Source organism: Pseudomicrostroma glucosiphilum, assembly GCF_003144135.1.
Source record: "Pseudomicrostroma glucosiphilum strain MCA 4718 unplaced genomic scaffold BCV69scaffold_18, whole genome shotgun sequence".
Taxonomy (NCBI): Eukaryota; Fungi; Basidiomycota; class Exobasidiomycetes; order Microstromatales; family Microstromataceae; genus Microstroma; species Microstroma glucosiphilum.
The window spans coordinates 153,628-172,049 of NW_020289930.1; the positions used below are offsets into that span (position 1 = coordinate 153,628).

At 56.1% G+C, this 18,422-nt stretch overlaps 7 protein-coding genes across 7 annotated transcripts; 4 read left to right on the forward strand and 3 right to left on the reverse strand.

Moving 5' to 3' along the window:
• Positions 1-335: 335 nt before the first annotated feature.
• Positions 336-2,908, forward strand: BCV69DRAFT_288592 (TRP-domain-containing protein; the record flags this gene model as incomplete). The annotated part of the gene is made up of 5 exons (XM_025493636.1): positions 336-462; positions 555-764; positions 882-1,001; positions 1,077-2,603; positions 2,637-2,908. The coding sequence occupies 5 exons, from the start codon at positions 336-338 to the stop codon at positions 2,906-2,908; spliced, it is 2,256 nt and encodes a 751-aa protein (XP_025345244.1).
• A 435-nt stretch (positions 2,909-3,343) lies between these two features.
• Positions 3,344-4,820, forward strand: BCV69DRAFT_285384 (hypothetical protein). The gene is made up of 3 exons (XM_025493375.1): positions 3,344-3,786; positions 3,870-4,093; positions 4,198-4,820. Exons 1-3 carry the CDS (start codon positions 3,506-3,508, stop codon positions 4,587-4,589), a joined length of 897 nt encoding a protein of 298 aa, XP_025345245.1. The 5' UTR covers positions 3,344-3,505; the 3' UTR covers positions 4,590-4,820.
• Positions 4,821-5,223: 403 nt separating this feature from the next.
• Positions 5,224-6,405, forward strand: BCV69DRAFT_301542 (putative 60S ribosomal protein L39; the record flags this gene model as incomplete). The annotated part of the gene is made up of 3 exons (XM_025494574.1): positions 5,224-5,285; positions 6,216-6,278; positions 6,375-6,405. 3 exons carry the CDS (start codon positions 5,224-5,226, stop codon positions 6,403-6,405), a joined length of 156 nt encoding a protein of 51 aa, XP_025345246.1.
• Positions 6,406-6,972: 567 nt separating this feature from the next.
• BCV69DRAFT_285386 (alpha/beta-hydrolase) lies at positions 6,973-10,021 on the reverse strand. The gene is made up of 5 exons (XM_025493376.1): positions 9,236-10,021; positions 9,126-9,137; positions 8,393-9,050; positions 7,910-8,313; positions 6,973-7,781 (listed from the first exon to the last, which is right to left on the reverse strand). The coding sequence occupies exons 1-5, from the start codon at positions 9,772-9,774 to the stop codon at positions 7,193-7,195; spliced, it is 2,202 nt and encodes a 733-aa protein (XP_025345247.1). The 5' UTR covers positions 9,775-10,021; the 3' UTR covers positions 6,973-7,192.
• A 626-nt stretch (positions 10,022-10,647) lies between these two features.
• BCV69DRAFT_253190 (hypothetical protein) lies at positions 10,648-12,432 on the reverse strand (the record flags this gene model as incomplete). The annotated part of the gene is made up of 2 exons (XM_025490506.1): positions 10,648-11,294; positions 11,379-12,432. 2 exons carry the CDS (start codon positions 12,430-12,432, stop codon positions 10,648-10,650), a joined length of 1,701 nt encoding a protein of 566 aa, XP_025345248.1.
• Positions 12,433-14,090: 1,658 nt separating this feature from the next.
• On the forward strand, positions 14,091-15,773 carry BCV69DRAFT_285390 (catalase-domain-containing protein). The gene has a single exon (XM_025493377.1). The coding sequence runs from the start codon at positions 14,106-14,108 to the stop codon at positions 15,765-15,767; it is 1,662 nt and encodes a 553-aa protein (XP_025345249.1). The 5' UTR covers positions 14,091-14,105; the 3' UTR covers positions 15,768-15,773.
• A 210-nt stretch (positions 15,774-15,983) lies between these two features.
• Positions 15,984-18,358, reverse strand: BCV69DRAFT_285391 (hypothetical protein). The gene has a single exon (XM_025493378.1). It carries the CDS (start codon positions 18,297-18,299, stop codon positions 16,146-16,148), a length of 2,154 nt encoding a protein of 717 aa, XP_025345250.1. The 5' UTR covers positions 18,300-18,358; the 3' UTR covers positions 15,984-16,145.
• Between the last annotated feature and the right edge of the window lie 64 nt (positions 18,359-18,422).

An 18,422-nucleotide genomic window follows, 5' to 3' on the forward strand; every position in this document is an offset into this window, starting at 1 on the left:
GGTAAGCAGGGATCGCCTTTGTGTGGCCTCCCACCTCTTGGGCCTCGCAGCGTCGCAGTCACGCTGCCGAAGTTACTTCTCCAGGCGCATCTTTCTGGATACCTTCTGCGGCGTCCCATCTCAGGTGGAACCTCTTTCGAAGCTGCCTTGCCCGATCATCATCGCAACCTCGTCATCATCCGGTTTCAGGCTCTGTGGTAGGCGTTGAGTCCGCCCGAGCTTGCCTCCTTCCTCCTCGACCTACCAGCTTCCTTTACTCTGCGTAATCTTCCTCCTTCCTCTGATCTCTGCTCGCCTATCGGATCACTCATACCCTTCCTCAGCGATCTTGCAAGATGCGATTCTTTTCATCTCGACAGCGGCAACCGCTCAGCCTGGCGTTGCTCACTTTGCTCGGCTTGTTCACATTCAGCCTCCCCGAGGTACGGGCAGAAGATGCCTTGAACCGTACAAGGATGTTGTGTGAGTGCAACGACAGACACTGCTCAGAGCAGAAGGCACTGATTGCCAGTCAAATACTGACTGACGTTCGTAATGATCCTACACCCCACTAGACACATCGTCGGCATCGTATTGTTCCGCACCTCAGGTGCTTCTGGTGAACACAGTCAATCTGACTCTCTTTCCGGATAATTCGACACTGGAGATTGCTCTCTCCGCTGGATCAGTAGAGAGCGACGTCAACGTCACCATTGGCGTAGATGTGATAGCGTACAGCAAGTCCCTCCTCAGCTTCTCGCTCGATCTCTGTTCAGTCGCGGGGGGTCTGCTGTGCCCGCTGCCGACATATCAATTCACTGGTGAGCACCATCGAAGCTGCTCATCCACGAGTCTGTCCGCTGACAAGCTTCCGTGCATCTTCTTCTGTTGTCTTCTTGCAGGGGGCGGTGAATATCCCCTCCCTGCATCGATTTTGAGCGGGGTGCCAGATATCGCATATGCTGTGCCCGATCTAGAGGCAGTTGCGACCTTGACGTTGACTAGCTCGACGGGCGAAGAAGGTGAGCCCGCACGCGCCGATGAGTAAGGCTGCGAGGGAATCGTTGGCGTCTGACAGCTGTTCTTCTTCTTCTCAGTCGGCTGTATCCAGATCACTTTGTCAAACGGCAATACAATGGAGCAAGAGCCTGCAAAGTGGGCACTGGTAGGACTTTCCTTCCTTGCTCTCATCAGCTCTCTGCTTCACTCTATCATCGCTCAGTCCGTCGGCGCAGCCCAATGGAGGGTGGTCGACGTCTTCATGACCATCCAGCACGTTGCCATCACTGCTCTCGTCAGCGTGAGCTTCCCGCAAGCCTTTGTCAGCTTTGCCGAGAACTTCGCCTGGTCAATCGGTATCGTCAAACTCGGCGGTCTTCAGTCCTCGTTGACTTCGACCCGGGTAGCTACCGGCGGAAGCGATACAGCGGTACTGGGTTCAGCTCTCACCGCTCAACTTGGAAGGGACACATCGGTCTGGCTCGACTCACAGGCTTCTTCCTCCGGCTCTACATTGGACTTCATCAACAGCTTGGCTATGAACCTCGTTGGGGCCTCCGCGGACTTCACACCAGTCGACCAGTCTGAGCTGTCCGTTCTGACAGCTAACACGTCTCACTTCCAGGCTGTGTCTCCGTATCCTGGCATGGGATACTGGAAGCGTGCTGCAGCTCTGTATGCTCCCAACACCGGTCCCGGAGGATACACAGTGACACAAACCACCACTGGTACCCTTCCGCTCATCAGCAACAACAGTGATACTGCTGTTGGCGGTCTCGTAGTTCTCACAGGCCGAGCTGGCGTCCCCTCCAACAATGCGTTTATGACGTTCCTGGTGTCGATGTGGATCTTCATCGGTATCATCCTGGCAGCCATCGGCGTCACCCTCCTCCTCGTAGCTCTCTTCCGCCTGCTCACAAAGAACAGCGAGAACACTACAGCGCATTGGTCTAGGCGTGTTACCAGGCCCTCCGAGGTGGGATATCTCGTGGCGGCGTTCATGGGTCGAGCTCTGCTTGTCATCTTCCCTGTCTTCTGCATCTTCGCCTTCTACCAATGGCGCAATGGCGACTCGTGGGTACCGGACTTCTTGGCGGCGATCTTCATGGTCTTCCTCCTGGTAGCGATTGCGGTCTTCTTTGTGCCATTGTTCAAGAATGCCCGGCGCACCTCTTCGAAGTCTCTTTATTATGAGAGTACACCACCGGTCCTTGCGAACAGGGCGACGAAGCGATGGGGGCACATGTCTCATCCTTATCGTCCCCGCTTCTTCTGGTTTGCCCTAGCTTTCCTGTTCATGGGCCTGGCCCGGGCTTGCTTCATCGGCTTTGCCCAGGGCCATGGCTTCGCTCAATCTGTAGGCCTCTTGGTGCTGGAGGTCCTCTTCTTCTTGGTCCTCTGCGTCTTCCGAGTTGGCAGAGACAAGAAGAGCGACGCCGTCTTCATCGTCCTGGCCATCTTCCGTATTGCCAGCTGGGCAGTATGTGTTGCCCTGACGACCCGTGCAGGCTTGACCTACATCCCACGGGTCATTGTAGGCTTCGTAATGGTCGTGGTGACTGGCCTTCCCGTCATCTACGTCTTCATCTTCTTGGTCGTCATGGACCTCATCTCGCCCTTCCGACGTAGCAAACTCAGAGGCAAGCACTGGCGTGGAGAAAGGCGGGAGGACCTTGAGCCTCAGGGCAACATGCAGGAGAAGGCTCGAGGCAGCTCCGAGGGCGAGCGTACATACGAGACTGAAGGAGGTGGTCAGTCGACATTCCCAGAGACGACGCCGCACTCGGAGTCATCGGCTTCTGGAGAGACGAGCATGGACCCCAGCCCTCCCCAGGCAAGCGTCGCTCCTACAGCTTTCAGCACAGCTGTCAATGCAGGCGGAAGCGAAGCAGCACCCAGAGCCGAGGAGAGAAGGAGTGAAGTCGCTTAGGTTCCCCGGACTCTCTCGAGCTCAAGGCATAGCGAGGCGAGGCAGAGTGTGCGCCTCGATGCAACTGGCAACCATTGCCGCAATACCCAACTTGTAGCAGGACCGTACCTTCTCACGATTTTCTCCATAGACGTGCTTGTTGACACATACATCTCCTCCGAGCAACGAAAACATACGAATGATATGATCGTGTGTGTGTTTCAAAGGCATCAGCATTGTACGATACCGTTCTCATTTTGTGCGATTGAGCTCTTCTGTCGATCACGCGCCGCCGGTCGCTGTTTCCCCGCCTCGCTTGCTTCCGCTGCATGTTGCATGCAGGGCATCGCCAGAGAGCAACACCCGAGACTTTTGTTTGAGTGGTGCGTGCTCGAGTTGTAGAAGGCACTTGAGCACAGCCACGCCCCACCCCGCTCAACGATGCGAGGTTAAGTCTTGGGTACCAGTCCTGGCATCCCACTGTGATCCTCTTCTATTCTATTCTATCACTAGTGACTACTACTACTACTACTCCTCCCTTCTCCTCATCCTCGTCTTCTCCTCATTCTCTCACTTCGTCCTCTTCTTTCTCCCTCACCCACCCTCGTCCGGCCCAACATGCCCGCCCGCAAGACGTTCTGCATCCCCTCTCTCGTAACAACCTTCATTGCCCTCGTTCTCCTCATCCTCGTAACCATCTCTGTTCCTCTAACAACACACGACTCCTCTCCCTTTTACATTGCCGAGGCCAAGGATTTGAATGGCACTGTTACGGACGGTACGGGAAATGGACCGAACCCAAATCGGGATTTGTCGGCTGTGAGGGCGGGGATTTGGGGATATTGCACAAAGGGAGTTGGGGAGAGTAATTATGGGTACTGCTCACACAATAATCACCAGTGAGTCTGGAGCGGAGAAAGTGGACTTTTCAAAGGTAAGATTATGAACAGCTCACACCCTCCATCCGTGCTCCTCAACCCAGGTGGAACGTCACCTTTGAATCGGTGAACAGTACCACCAGCGACTATGGCTCCGTCTCTATTGGTCCTTCGTGGACTCGAGGATTGGTTGTAGCCGTAGTAGCCATGGTCTTCACTGCCGTGGGATTTGCACTTTCTTTCTTCCCACACCTCATCGTACAATTGGTTGCTGCATTTGTCCTCTTTTTGGCGATGCTGCTTACGTTCATTGCCTTTGTTATCCAGAGTAAGTCACGACAGAGGAGAGGCGGCAACAACAAGTTGATACCAGTGTTTTGTCCTAATGCGTTCTATTTCTCCTCTGCTCGGTCACCACCTTCCCCTCACCAGTCGCCTTCTACGTCTACTTCCTGCACCGCATCCACGATGTGACCGACTCGCGGGACGTCATGCCCGGCGCCGGCTTCTACATGACCCTCGTCTGCATTCCCCTCTTGGCCTTTTCCATGGTCACCGTCTTCTGCGGTTGGCGAAGTGACAAGAGTGGTGATTACCCCTCGACTGGGTATGGTGCTGGAGGGTATGGATCGGACATGGAGACTGGCAAAAAGGGACGATTTGCCATGCCTTGGAAGAAGAACAGGAATGCTGCTGGAGCAGTTGGAGGTAATGGGTCAGTCAATGGCGGGTATGGACAGAGGAGCTATGATGATGGACACAACAAGGACAGTATCCCCCTCTCGTCTAGGCAGAAGGTGCTGAATGCTTACCACAGTAGCTAGTGGAATGGGGAAGAGGGCTTTTCTTGGCTAGATCAGCGCGGAACGCTACTGGCGATGCCGGCTGACAGTGAGAATACGGCAGAGCCCTCGACCGATTGGCTCATGGTGGTCATTGGCAGGATATACCTATACGCTTGTGATATTCCCTTTACACTTCGCCAATGCTGCTCCAGTCTATGCACTATATACCGTTTGGACATTGTCGTCGATTCATTCCAGCTACCGCTACCAGCCAGGTTCGTGTAAGTGAGCCCATGGGTGTGATGTGCAGTGAGTGAGCTTCTGAGCATGCATGGCTGCTGCCCGTTCAGTTCCGCTCTCCGTATGTATTCGCGCTTCCGTTCCGGTTTAAAGGGGGGCCACACCGCGCACACGCGCTTGCGGTTTCCCCCCTCTGTCCGCTCGCCCGCCTGTGCTGCCTCACCCAGTGGCTTCCCCCTGCCTGCGCCCGCGCCTGTGCCTCTGCCTGTGGCTGTTGCCCTGCCTAGCGCCTCGCCCTGCCCACCGTCCGCCTGCCTGCCTGCCCGCCCGCCCGCCCGCAAGCCTCACTGGAAATCTTTCTAACACCAGCAGCGCCGATTTCCTTCTTACTACCACTCATCACCCACCGTCCACCCCATCACCTCCTTACACGATGCCATCTCAAAAGTCATTCCGAACCAAGGTTAAGCTCTGCAAGGCCAACAGGCAGAACCGGTGAGTATTTCAAAACTTCATTTCATCCATCCATCTTGGAAGAAGAGAAGAAGCAGGTTGGAGGGGGAAGAAGATGCGAGGAGGGGAGGAGGAAGGCTGGGTGGGATGGAACGAAGGGACGAGCGGGCGCAGGATGACTGGAGTGGGGTATGAGAGGACTGGGAAGCTGTTGGAGGAACGGTCGTCAGAAGGCAGACAAATTAGCTGTCACAAGGCAGTGGTCTCTTCGGCGAGACATTTCAGACTGGCTCTCTTTCCAGTCGACGAGGAAGATTTCCATACATCTCCTCATCGCCTGGAGTGGTGGATGATGGCAAAGCTGGCTACTGGTACGCACTCCGTACTTGGACAGGACAGACTGTGGCCTTGCGAAGTCTCGTGGCACAGGCGAGGTACAGTAGCTGGGACACCTTTGGGTATCAAGATCCTGGTGTCTGGCTTTCGTCTGTGCAACACTTGCCAGATGTCCGCAACGGCTTCATCACAAGTCGTACCACAGCTGGTCTTGCCATCCTCTACACCTTGTCCCTCGGCCATGGCATCGCCGACGACACTTGCTGCCAGACGGACAATGTTGCCTACTGGGTTCCCCCTTCGCATGGCGACTGTCTTAGCAGGCAGGGCGCGTGAGAGGGCTAGTTGTCGAAGGCGAATCTGCATGAGCAACGGAGGCATGGAAATTGCGCCAGAGGGATGTCACCGGGCGGTTGCGTGGGACAGACCGTTGGGCTCAGGCGGCCTCGACTCTATCTGGGCCTCGTCCGAAGGGTTCATTCACCCTTTGACCCGCGCAGCCAGCAGACGGGTCCCTCCCAGTGCCCCACTGGCTATCGTTGAAGGTGGCGGTGATACAGACAGCACACTCCAACTCGCACTGCAGTCGTACAGCGTTACTCACACCTACTGCCTCTTGCTCTGCTCCCTCGCTAGCCCGATCCCCGGTTGGTTCCGAATGAAGACCGACAACAAGATCCACTACAACAAGAACAGGCGGTGAGTAGGCACTCGTCCCCCCCCACAGTGAGATTGTCACTGTTCTCTGGATACTGACTCATTGTCCTCTCTCCGCTCCCTCTTTCTCCCCCATAGTCACTGGCGACGAACCAAGCTGAACATCTAAACGGAGAGAAGAGCGAACGGACCAAACCGGTGGGGACTTGGACTTTGTTCACACCCTTCCATCTCCTTCTCTTTCGAATTCGATGTTTCTCTTCTCATGACCACCCCGACCCGAATCTTTTTTCCTTGCGACGTGGGCTCGGAAGTTCCATCACCTCTGAACCCCTGGTTGGAGGTGAAGTGAGAACTTTTCTTTCGCCTGTTCCTCTTGTACACTCAACCCTTCTTCACCCTCACACACATCTTTCCCTCGCTCCCCCGCTCCCTCGCTCCCTCCATCTTGGAGAGCGACAGAGCGACGGGGTCCTGGCAGGCTTGCTCAACACAAAAAAAGGGGGGTGTTGCCCCTTTTTCCTGGAAACCCAACCCCCTTGTTGAGTGGAGTCCAGGTCGCTTGTCCAATGTCATTTCACATTAGCTTCGTCTTTGAGTATGTGCTTGCTTGCTTGACAGGCGGACAGGCGGACAGGCGGACAGGCAGAGATAGGGGTAGCGGACAGGCAAGCAGGCAGAGATACAAGTAGCGAGAGACACGAGACACGAGACGCTAGACGCTTGAGTTTGATGCTTCAGGTCAGGTTGGAATGAGGAAGAAGGGGTGATCTACTAGACATGGCATGGAAGAAATTCATAAGTATGAGTGGAAGAAGGAAGTGAATCGATTGACCCTCGAGTGAGGGTGGGATACAGTGCAGTGCAGTGCAGTATAAGTCTAGCACGATTTGAATTTCTTCATAGAGCCGCCTCCTCCCCCCTCTTCTTGCCCTCCCACCTCACCACGTCTACCTCTACCTCCGAGCAGAAGAAGGCTCATCCTCCTCGTCCTCTCCAACATCAAAGAGTTGCTCATCCCCTGCCCCTGCCCCTTCCCCTTCTCTCACCCCTATTCCATGCTCTGCTCCACTCCGATATCGATAAGAAGGCGAAGCACCACCACTGCCAGCAGCGGCAGTCCCACTTGTAATGCCTGCAGAGGTAGAGGAGAGTTGACTCTTGCCTTTACCCTTGCCTGTACGACGTCGATCTTCAAATGTGACGTGCTTCCCACTGCCCGTCGTCCTCCGTCTACTTGCCCCTTTGTCGTCATAGTCGTCGTCATCGTCGTCATTGGAGTAGTAGTCGTCATCCTCGTCCTCTGCCGCCTCTCCTTCCTCGACAAGTCTCTCCAACTCCATCTCTTGATCCGACTTTCCTCCCGCACCTCCACCTCCACCGATACCGCTACCACCCATCCCGCCGTTGAGTCGTGGCGAGGAGAGGTGTGGAGAGTGTGGGTAGCGATTGTGTCGACGGGCTTGACGACGCAGTCGGAGTAGAATGCAGGTGCCTACGGTTACGAGGATGAGAATGACGATTAGGGCTGCTGAGCCCGCGTTGCTAAAAGGGGGGGTCAAAAGGAAGAAAGGAGAGGTGATGGTAATGGTAATGGGAGCGAGCGAGGAGGGTGTGATCAGAAGTCTACTTTCGCTAACGAGCAAAGTTGGGCTGCGGAGGGACGGACTCACTAGTATGCGGCCCATTTGGCCTGCTCTGCCACTTCCTCCTCGCTCTTTCCATCAGCACCCACAACCATCGGCCGATGATCCTCCGTTGCACCTCCAATGATGCCACCTAGCAAGCCTCCACTCGACCCAGTCCCAGTCCCAGCCCCAGCCCCAGCAGGTGCAACGATGAGTTTGCGATCCGTCTCACCCTCGAGGGAGCTCTGTATCAGGGCAGAGGGGCCAGCAGCACCCATTAGGTCTACACCCATGAAGCGTAACATCATGTCGTGCGCCTCGACGGGCTTGTCAAAGCCTACCATGTGGCTCGCATTGGCTACATTGACGTAGGTGAGACCTCGCGCTTCTTGCCAGTAGCCGGCGTGGGCATTGTTCACTCTCCAGGAGCGCTTGGGAGCGGGTGTCGACTGCAGTGGGTAAGGAATGAGAGGAGTGTGAGACTTGTGAGACCGCGACGCGGCTCAAGTAGCGCTATTGTGTACTCACACCCCAACCTGTCTGTCCCTTCCACTTCAAATTGTCAATCAGCCGCTCTATCCCGATGTGATTACATATCAGATCCTGATCACCCGCAAAGAGCATCACTTTTACGCCCTTGTCAAGAATTCCAGGCAACAACACCACACTAGCTTCTGACTTGTCTGACCTGAGTCCAGAAGAGACTCGATGATTGCATTCGATCCATGCCTGGGGATGTTTTGCCTTGTTCACATGGAATGCATCGCGTACGTCATTCCGAGCTAGATAGTCGTACGTTGCTTGTAGGGTCGGTGGCCAATTCATACCACAGGCGGGGTGGCTGTCGGTCAACCGTACATCGTAAATATTGATGCAGCGAGTCTCTCCACTGGCGGAGTCTAAGCTCTCATTGATGACGTCCCTCAGCAAGTTTTCGCAGACCGGTATGTCCTGCGGGTGTTTGCCCTTTGTGATCTTGCGCTTCTCCGCCTCGCAGAGAGCGTTGCGCTGCTTGATCTTCGTGGCCTTTGCATCGCCGGCTTTCCAGATGCCGGCTTCGAGCATCATGTCCAGCTCTGAGCCTGCCTGGGACAGCGGGTCGATGGCGCCGTTGCCTATCACGATGCCCTGCAGGTCCAGGCGAGATTGTGGGTCCGAGAGGATTGCGTGGGCTGTGTAGGGAATACTATTGGGGCAAAGAGGGCATCAATGCAGCGTGAGTGGTGAGGGTCATACAAGCTCTCAGCTCAAGACAACTTACTATTGTCCAGCACTAAGAGTGGAGAAGGGGGTCCGGAAGAAGGCCAAAGGCAATTGTCAGCCTGTCTTGTCTTCTCAAGCTACCATCCTCTTTACCCCAATCGCACTCACAAGCTCTCCCCAGCAATGAAGAATTCCGTCCCACTCTCCTTCTTATACTCCGGAAAGATCTCCAGAAACCTATGCAAGAAGTAATTCACATCCTGCGCCGCCTGTTCCAACGTCTTTGCGTATCCATCTGTATTGACATAGCTGAATCCTGTACCGACTGGCTGATCAAGGAAGAGGACATCGGTGTACTCATTCCACGCTCCTCCTGGAGTGGTCCATTCCAGTGATCCCTTGGCTGCGAGTGAAGGCCGGAAAGATCCAATCTCCATCATGACGCCATCAAAGGACGAACAACCAGGTCCACCATTGAACCAAAGTAGCAGTCTTCTCTTCCCGTCAGGTCCACCACCCAAGTGTCTTGCCTTCTCTAGAAGGAAGTAGAGATGAGCATCATTCTCTGGTTCTTTTGAGAGGAGGGTTGCGGGAGCTCGAGCGGGAAGATTGCCAGCGTAGAGGAGGAGAGAGGAGGAATTTTGGAGAGAGGGAATGGTGGAGACGTAGAAGCTCGCGGCTGAGGGGAGGGTGGACTCGTAGGACATGCTGGGCGAGCGAGCGATGATGTGGTAGAGCGCAAGCCTGGGATCCCCTGGGTGGGTGGACGCGCTTGAAGGCCTGGTGTGCGAGTAAGGCAAGAGCCTCAAGCCAGCTCAGAGCGATATCCTTTGAGCTCGAAGATGGTCGTAGGACGCAAAGGGAGAGGAGGACAGGGTACAACAGAGCAGCAGGGAGCCACAGGGCAGCAGCAGCGGTGCTCTAGGATCTGGGTAGCAAATGGCAATTGGGCTGCGAAAGCGAGCGGAAGCAAAGGGCGGGTGTGTGCGTGCGTGCGTGACGGACGGACGGAGGACACCAACACCAACGGAAAGAGAGACCAGGCCGGCCCCAAGGTGTCGCAGGGCGGCGGGGCCAGAAGGAGACAGACAGAAGCGGGAAACTTCGTACAAGTACAGGTGGGATTGATAGACCTCGCACGGCGGGGCAGCGAGGAAAGAATAGTAGAGTACAAGGTGACATGCGATGCAGAGATTACCAGCTCATCGCACCACTCAAACCACACATCCCCACCTCGCCAGCCCCACGACCATCATCCCAATACCCACCAGCAGACTGCCATACGTCACCGTCGCCCATCCCAATGTAGGCAAGGCCAGCTTCCAAATGGCATCCGAAGTGGCGTGCAGCGCAGAGAGAGACAGGTAGGTCACCCAAAGCTGGCCCAAGGCAGGAAAGAGGACAGCAGCTCCATCGTGTCTTCGTGGTGGGCCGAGGGAGAAGAGAGGACCTTGAGCTAGTGCTAGCGAAGAGGAGAGGAGCAGCAAAGAGCCGATGGTCCACAGTGCGGCATCTGTCAAGGATCGCACGAGGTGGACATTATCAGCAGGTGCGGAAAAGTCTACGGAAGGAGTGCATTCTCACTCACCTAGTCTCCACAAAGCAGCCAACGCGCTGGGCAGCTCTGGCAAGCTCGCACCCAAGGACTGCTCCAGCTTCACCCGCGTACGAGCGGCGACCAGGCGATCAATCTGGTCCTCCAGATGAGCAATCATACTCAATTCCGATTCATCAGACGACGACGTCGATGAGATAGAAGAGGAGGAGGAGGAGGAGGAGGAGGAGGAGGAGGCCTGTTCACCGTTGGACAGGGACAGTCGCCGAGTCTTGCCGTTGAGATGAGGCGCGATGGCGCTGCTGGAGGCAATCAAAGTGGGCTCTGCCGCTGGGACAGAAGTCGGGACGACCTGGTTGCGCCGTCTTGTCTCGCCTTGTGGGATGACAACAGGGCCCTTGAATCCACTTCCACCCCAATAATTGGGAAAGCCCTCGTCGACTTCTTGCTGCCATGCTCTGAGTCCTCCCTTGACATTGACAAAGTCGATCTGACGACCCTGCCTCTTGCGGTTCTCTGCTGTCAGGAGAGAGGAAGCCAGACGAGAATCATTGCCTCTTGTGCAGACGAGGTGTACGAGTTGCCGGCTGCTGGAAGGAGAGGCACGTAACAGGGTCTCAATGGAAGACAGGGCTTGCGAAGGATCTCTGCGGATGTCAGAGTACGGGACGTCTGGAGAGGAAGTAGCGGCGAGGCGGTAGAATGTGAGTCAGTGATCAGGCGCTTAGTCTGGTGAGGCAGATGTGGTCGACTCACTCGTGGCGCCCTGCAGCTTGGTGATACTAAACTCTTCCTCCGTCCGAACATCCACGAGCACGTCCGGTCCACGCTTCGCCTGAGCAAGCTGCTTAGCTGTCTCTTCTCTGCCTAGCTCACCCTTCTGTGGCTGTTGACCGGCGGTCGCAAGCCCACAAAAGGCGACATAGTCCTCATCTTCCAGCGACGTGATCCGCCCGCCGCCATTGCTCTTGTCACCACAAACGGCACAATCCTCTCTTCTCGGCCGAATCTTGACCGTCCTGAAGGGAGTAGTGCTGAGGGGACTGACAAGAAGCATCGTTGGTCGCTCTTCTGCATCTCCCAGACCGACGATGAGCTTGATAGTCTCCATGGCTTGCAAGGTTCCAACAAGCCCAGTGACGGTGCCCAGCACGCCAGAGTCTTCGCAATTGGTCACCTCCGACGGCTTGGGAGAGGATGGAAAAACGCAGCGATAGCATGGGCCCCTTCCTTCTGGTGACAAATGGCGATGCAGAGTCATGATTTGACCTTCGTAGCTCTGTCCAGCGCCAGATACCACCATCTTGTCAGCCAAGACTGCCGCATCATTGATGAGGTAGCGGGTGAGGGGATTGTCCGTACAATCTAGCGTCAAGTCATGAGAGCCAACGTAGGAGAGCGCATTGGACGCCGTCAAAGCCTCCACAAGTGGTTCTACTGTGACATGAGGATTGATGTCTTTCACAGCGTCCTGAATACTCTCTGCCTTGCTGATCCCGATACGTTCCTCTGTATGCAAAATCTGTCTCGCCAGATTCGACCTCTCTACGGAATCGTGGTCCATGACTGAGATGTGGCCGACACCGACAGCAGCGAGGTACTGTACTGCCGGACAGCCGAGCCCTCCTGCACCCACGACGAGTACTTTAGCCTTGCGCAGCTTGAGCTGTCCCTCGAGACCAAAGGAAGGGAGGATCATTTGACGCCCATAACGCTGGTACTCGGGGAGAGTCAGAGGCAGAGGACTCTTGGATAGATGGGTAAGGGGAGGCCATCCATTCGAAGAGCCATCTGCGGTCCGGCTCTTCATCTTGCCATCAGGAGCCGAGTCGATGTTCTTGGTACTTGCGGTGGTAGCAGCACTGTCGCCTTGAGCCCCTTGCAATTCCCAAAAGCTCAATTGTCCTTCTTCCTCGTCTGCATGGCCCGCTTCGGGTAGATAGACTGGCGCATACATTGCCAAATGACGATAGAGCTGAATGGTACCGCGAATGAAATCGGCAATGGACCCTGTGGAGACGAGAAGAGAGCTAGCGTCAGGTGAGCATAGTCAATCATGGCTTCTTTTCTCATAACGACTGCAACTCACAGCCAAGAGCCAGCCAAACTACCACTCTGAAGGAGGCTTCCTGAGGATCCAACATGGACCACCGGATCTGATCTAGCAGATCGATGCTGCTGGTCATCGTGGAGATGGGGACCTCAGGAGCACGTAGAGCTGCGCTGGTGACTGTCATGTCATCCGCAAGATCGGCTGCTACTGCATCGACGTGGACCTTTGCTAGAGTGACGGCGCAGGCAGTGACGATGAGACAAGCCTTGAAAAGCTCGGAGAAGATCGCCTTTGCTATGCATGCCACGATCACCTGACTCTTCTCATCTTGATCTACATCTTCTTCTCCCAGTTGAAAGAAGGGGAGCGCCTTTGCGAGGCTTTGCAGCAGATCAAAGAGGAGCGCTGAGAAGTGAGAGATGAGACTGCGCAGCTTGTGAGCGGCTGTGTAGCCTGCTACAGACAGGGCAAAGAGGGACCAGCTGAGGGTCGAGTGCGGGCCGAGGAGATTGGAGCAACGGGTAGAGCCATATTGGGCATCTTCACTGGAAGTCTGCTCGGTCAAGCCGATGTGAGGGAGATGGCAGTGTATGCGCAAGGAGAGGGAGACAAAGAGGATAATGAAGGCCAGGGCGGGGAGGAGTGCGATGGCATGGGCAAAGAGGAGGTAAGCGTACGAGGGAAGGGGATCAGCCGAGAGTGATAGGATGGATGCTCTCCGATAGCCGTTGTCCTGGCTGTTAGGACCGCCCGCGAGGGGCATGGCGGTAAGACGGGATGAGTCCGTAGTCTGGTGTAGGATGCCGAGGTTGTCTGTCTGTCAATCACAAGAGTCGAGGTACGACGACGCGGACGGATGACGTGCCGAGCGCCAGACCCTCGGAAGGAATCTATTTTTTCCCACTGCCGTTCCGGATGTTCATGCAAGGGCGGACGATAAGATGGTGCTGAGCGGAGTGAGATACCTCGGAGCCGAGTGTGGTCACTTAGCGAGCCTAAGCTCATTTCCTTCTTCGTCCCCTGCGCAGGTGATTAGCAATGGGGCTCTGCTCACGGGGAGCGAGTGCGTGGCACGGTATGCCGGCTTGCCGCGCTCAGGGTCAGGCGCAAGGCAAGGCAGGGCAGCAGTGAGATTTGGCGGCGATCGACCAAGGATGACGCGCGTGGCGATTACCCAAGGTGTAGACACATCGGCCCGTGCGCAACACTCCTCCAGTGCCCACATCCTCTACGATGACGGCCTCCGACGGCGATTCGAAGCGACGAGGAGAGTGGAGCCGCACATACGAAGCCCCGCCTCGGGGCTGGCACTCGCCGTCGATGGTCGTCGAAGGATGGAGGAGAGTGAAGGTTATATATATGACACACGCACTTGGCACTACTCTTTCCTTTCTTGCCACCAACCAACTACTATCCATACCCTATACACAATGTCGCAATGTAAGAAGGTCCCTCTCAACGTCCGATCCTTCGACGAGGACACCTACGGATCTGGTGGCACTTACACCACCTCCAACGGTGTCAATGTCACCCACCCTTACGAGTCGCAGCGAGTCGGCTCAAAGGGCCCTCTCTTGCTGGGTGACTTCCACCTGGTAGACCTCCTCTCTCACTTCGACCGAGAGCGTATCCCAGAGCGTGTCGTACACGCCAAGGGAGGTGGAGCTCACGGTGTTTACCGTACCACCCACCCCATCCCCCACCTCACCCGCGCTGGCATCTTCTCCGAGAAGAAGGAGTGCCCCGTCACCGTTCGATTCTCTACCGTCGGTGGTGAGAGTGGATCACCCGACACCGCTCGTGACCCTCGTGGTTTCTCCATCAAGTTCAGGACCGAGGAGGGCAACATGGACTGGGTTTACAACAACACCCCCATCTTCTTCCTGCGTGACGCAGCCAAGTTCCCCCACTTCATCCACACTCAGAAGCGCCACCCCGCTACCCACGCCACCCACTCCGACGACTCGACTGCCTTCTGGGACTACGTCGGTCAGGACCCCGAGTCCATCCACCAGATGCTGTACATGTTCGGTGACCGTGGACGCCCCAAGTCGTGGCGACACATGCAGGGTTACTCTGGCCACACCTTCAAGTTCGCCACTGAGGACTCGTGGCACTACTGCCAGATTCACGTCCTGTCCGACCAGGGTGTGCAGAACTACGAGGACGACGCTGAGGCCGACGCCGCATCGCCCGATGCCCACCAGCTCGACCTCTTCAACGCCATTGAGAAGGGAGAGTTCCCCTCGTGGACTGTCTACTACCAGATCATGACTCCTCAGGAGTCTCTGGAGACAGACGTCAACGTCCTGGACTTGACCAAGACCTGGCCTCGTGACAAGTTCCCTCTCCACGAGCTGGGCAAGATCGAGCTGAACCAGAACGTCGAGAACTACTTTGCCGAGATTGAGCAGGTTGCCTTCAACCCTGCTCACCTCGTGCCCGGATTCGAGCCCTCGGCCGACCCCGTGCTGCAGTCTCGTCTGTTCTCTTACCCCGACACTCACCGCCACCGTATCGGTCCCAACTACCAGCAGTTGCCGGTCAACCAGCCAAGCAAGAAGGTCGGCAACATCTACAACTTCCAGCGTGACGGCTCCATGGCCTTCTACAACCAGGGTAGCCGCCCCAACTACCTGAGCTCGATTGAGCCACCTCAGCTGGCCGCTAGGTCCATCGACGTCGAGAAGATTGCTCAGCACGAGGGCAAGGAGAGGCTCTACCTTTCCGGCATCGTCGACGGTGACTTCGACCAGGCCAAGGCCCTCTACAGCCGAGTCATGGACTCTGCTCAGCGCGAGCGTGTCAAGCAGCGTGTAGCAGGTCACATGGCCACCTGCACTAACAAGCAGGTCTTGGCCAACGCCATCAGCATCTGGCACCAAGTCGATGCTGATCTGGCCAAGCACCTCGCAAAGGAGAATGGTATCCAGTCTTACGAGACTGATCTCACCAAGATGACCTTCCTTGGTTCGCACAACTGGACCGGTGGTAACAAGCCCAAGACCGAGGATGAGAGGCAGGACGACAATGCCGGATCGGCCGTCACCGCCCTCGCCAACAAGGCAAAGGCTAAGGCTGCTGCCCTATAGATGCTCGGGCCCTCTACCCTAGTATTCAAATAAAGTTGGGTTAGTTGGTCAGGAATTGTTTGTAATGTAGTGTCCCTCTGTCGTTGTATCCCCTCTTCTCTCATCATTTCATAAATGAGTATTTTGAGTATACATCAGAATGTACAGCGCTTCCCTCCGTTCCTGACTCCAAAACGCTCTGCCTAAGCGAGTGTTGCTCTCGGGTCCAGCCGAAGTCACAGTGCGCAAGTAAGTAGCATTTAGGTCATGATAGGGTATAGCAATTCAGCGTCACCAGTGCACATCACAGGATCTTGCACCTCACAGTCTATCCCACCTCTGACTCGCCTACATGTCTTCCGATTCACCCCTCTGCCTCCCTTCTCCTTTTGAGTCGGCTCACTGCTCAACAACGAGATCATCCGCATCTGCATCTATCCGCTCACCAAACTCTACCGAGGCAGGGAAAGAGTGGAAGGGACCCTGCGTGGACAAGGAGGACGGCTCGACTGCGTCTTCCCTGACTTCTTCAGTCGGAACTGACCCCATCTCCCTTCCCTGATCGCCTAGCGACAGATCCCCAGCTTGAGCTTCAGGCCAATTGAAGGCGGTAGAGGCAGGACCATCACCATCAACGTCACTATCGCTATCCCCGCCACCTACTCCTCCCAGCCCGTGATCCTTGCTCTGGCTTTTGCCCTCGCTTTGAGTCCTGGCATCCACCGCAGGCTTGTAGTGCGGATGGCGACTGAGCTCCTCGTCAAAGCCGAATGAGGCTGGCCCAGCATTGGCGCCACCGCCCTCACCACCATTGGCACTGGCACTGGCACTAGCGCTGATGAATTCGTCAAAGTCATCGTCGAAGGTATCGCCCGCAGCGCGTGGCGGTAGACGGACCTTATTGTCCTTGCCCTGGGTATCCGCTTGACCAGCGAAATCAGGGTCAGAGTCTCCGAAGTCTAAGCCGCGCTTGCTTGTGCTAGTGCTAGCGCCAAGCCAGTCTCCATCTTCATTCTGCAGCCACTCCTCTAGCTTGCGAAGGGCTTCAGCTTGGTTTCGATTGCGTTCTTCTTCGCTCTCCGGAAGTGTCTTTCCTCCGGCCTCGCGGTCCCCTTGAAGTCCCTTGCGGGCGCCAGGCTCTCCTTCTTGCTTCTCGCCAATCCCCACCTCCTCGGCGAATTGGTACTTCTCAAAGTCGGCAATACTGGCGAGGAAACGTCTTGCCAGCTCCTCGTCCTGCGCCGTCGGCTCGGCGTGGGCGCCTAGCCCTAGCCCGGTGTCTAGACCTGCTGAGGGAGAAGTGGGCGGGAGAAGGGAGCCGCTGGGTAGATTGAGGTCCAGACGGCGAAAGAGGGAGTCCAGCTCGGCATCGAGACCTGCGTCTAGCTCTGCGCCGTCTTGCTCTATGCTTTCATTGGCGTCTAAAATTTGCGATAGAGCAGCAAGACGATCTTGTGGTAGTGCTGAAGTGGTCATTGAGGAGGAGGAGGCCCAGCCGTCGGCAAGGTTCCCTGCTCTCGCCTGACTTGCTGTCCCCCCGGATCTATCTTTTCTGACGAGACCCGGCCACATGTTAGCCTCGAGCGCCTCTTTTACCCTTTCTAGACCTACAGCCTCATCGTCGGCTTCTTCATCGTCTTCTGACTCTGAGAGGGAGGGAGCGTCTCCTGCTCTCTCCTCGCTTCCTTCGCTAGCCGAATCATCGAGCAAAGCAGTCGAAGCCGACGTCGTGCCCATTCCGGACACTCCAGAATCAGTGTCTGCTCCGAGATCAATGTATTCCCATCCGTTCTGGGCGTAGAGGTCGAGTAGACCGTCTCGACTGGCAGGCTTGCCTTGGAAAGTCCTACTGTTGTGAGCATCGACGATCGAGGGTAGGGAGATGACGGTAGAGACGGCCAGGCCGAAGCCCATGGGCATCTCAGCCTCAGCTTGCGCTGTGGAAGACTCTGCCCCTAAGCTGGGAGTCGCTGCCGACTGCGATAGGTTTGCATCCTCTGCGTCTTCTTGAGATATCCGCTGCTCCGTCGCACACTGCTGTAGCGCATCAAGAACTCTCTCGTGCTCTTTCAGAGTCTGACCTCCCCGCACGACCAATACAATGGCTGTGACGTCCTTTGTCTCCTCCTTGAGAATTGTCTGGAGCTCTTCTTCCCTCTCACGCCGCTTTGCCTGAGCAGTTGCTCCTCTGGACGGGGCAGACGAAGATGACGATGAAGGTAGGGAGACGAGCCGGAAGTGTACGTCTGCTGTATAGTAGGTGTTATCGATTGTCCAAGGAATCTGAGAGGTAGAGGCCGCGTCTGTTGAGCTTGTAGGTGGAGGCACAGGTCTCGTCGTCACGAAGGACGAGGCTCCATCTTCATCTTCGTCACCATCCTCGTCGTAGTGTACCACATCTGAGAGCCGGACCTGTCCTTCGGTGCCTTCTCGGTGAGAGCGCCCAGTGATGGAGTGGACGAGCTGCTCGAGGGATGCTAGGGGCAGGTCACCTGTGGAGAGGACGAGGATCCTTCCAGCGCGATCGTCCAGGCCATCGGTCTGGAGTGACATTACGACTCGCACCAGTGATCAAAGACGCCTGGGATGATGGGATGATTGGATGAGTGGACTAAGGGGAATGTCTGGCTGTCTTCCTTTTGTTCCTGTGCTTTCAGTCTCCACTTTGCTCCTTTC

Bases quoted from the DNA above. Each gene is read 5' to 3' on its own strand.
- BCV69DRAFT_285384 (XM_025493375.1), top strand. From the start codon at position 3,506: ATGCCCGCCCGCAAGACGTTCTGCATCCCCTCTCTCGTAACAACCTTC. The intron at 3,787-3,869 runs GTGAGTCTGGAG...TCCTCAACCCAG, and splicing joins TGCTCACACAATAATCACCA to GTGGAACGTCACCTTTGAAT. The intron at 4,094-4,197 runs GTAAGTCACGAC...TCCCCTCACCAG, and splicing joins CATTGCCTTTGTTATCCAGA to TCGCCTTCTACGTCTACTTC.
- BCV69DRAFT_285391 (XM_025493378.1), bottom strand. From the start codon at position 18,299: ATGTCACTCCAGACCGATGGCCTGGACGATCGCGCTGGAAGGATCCTC.
- BCV69DRAFT_285386 (XM_025493376.1), bottom strand. From the start codon at position 9,774: ATGTCCTACGAGTCCACCCTCCCCTCAGCCGCGAGCTTCTACGTCTCC. The intron at 8,314-8,392 runs GTGAGTACACAA...TACCCACTGCAG, and splicing joins AGGGACAGACAGGTTGGGGT to TCGACACCCGCTCCCAAGCG. The intron at 7,782-7,909 runs GTGAGTCCGTCC...CCCCCCTTTTAG, and splicing joins GCCAAATGGGCCGCATACTA to CAACGCGGGCTCAGCAGCCC.
- BCV69DRAFT_285390 (XM_025493377.1), top strand. From the start codon at position 14,106: ATGTCGCAATGTAAGAAGGTCCCTCTCAACGTCCGATCCTTCGACGAG.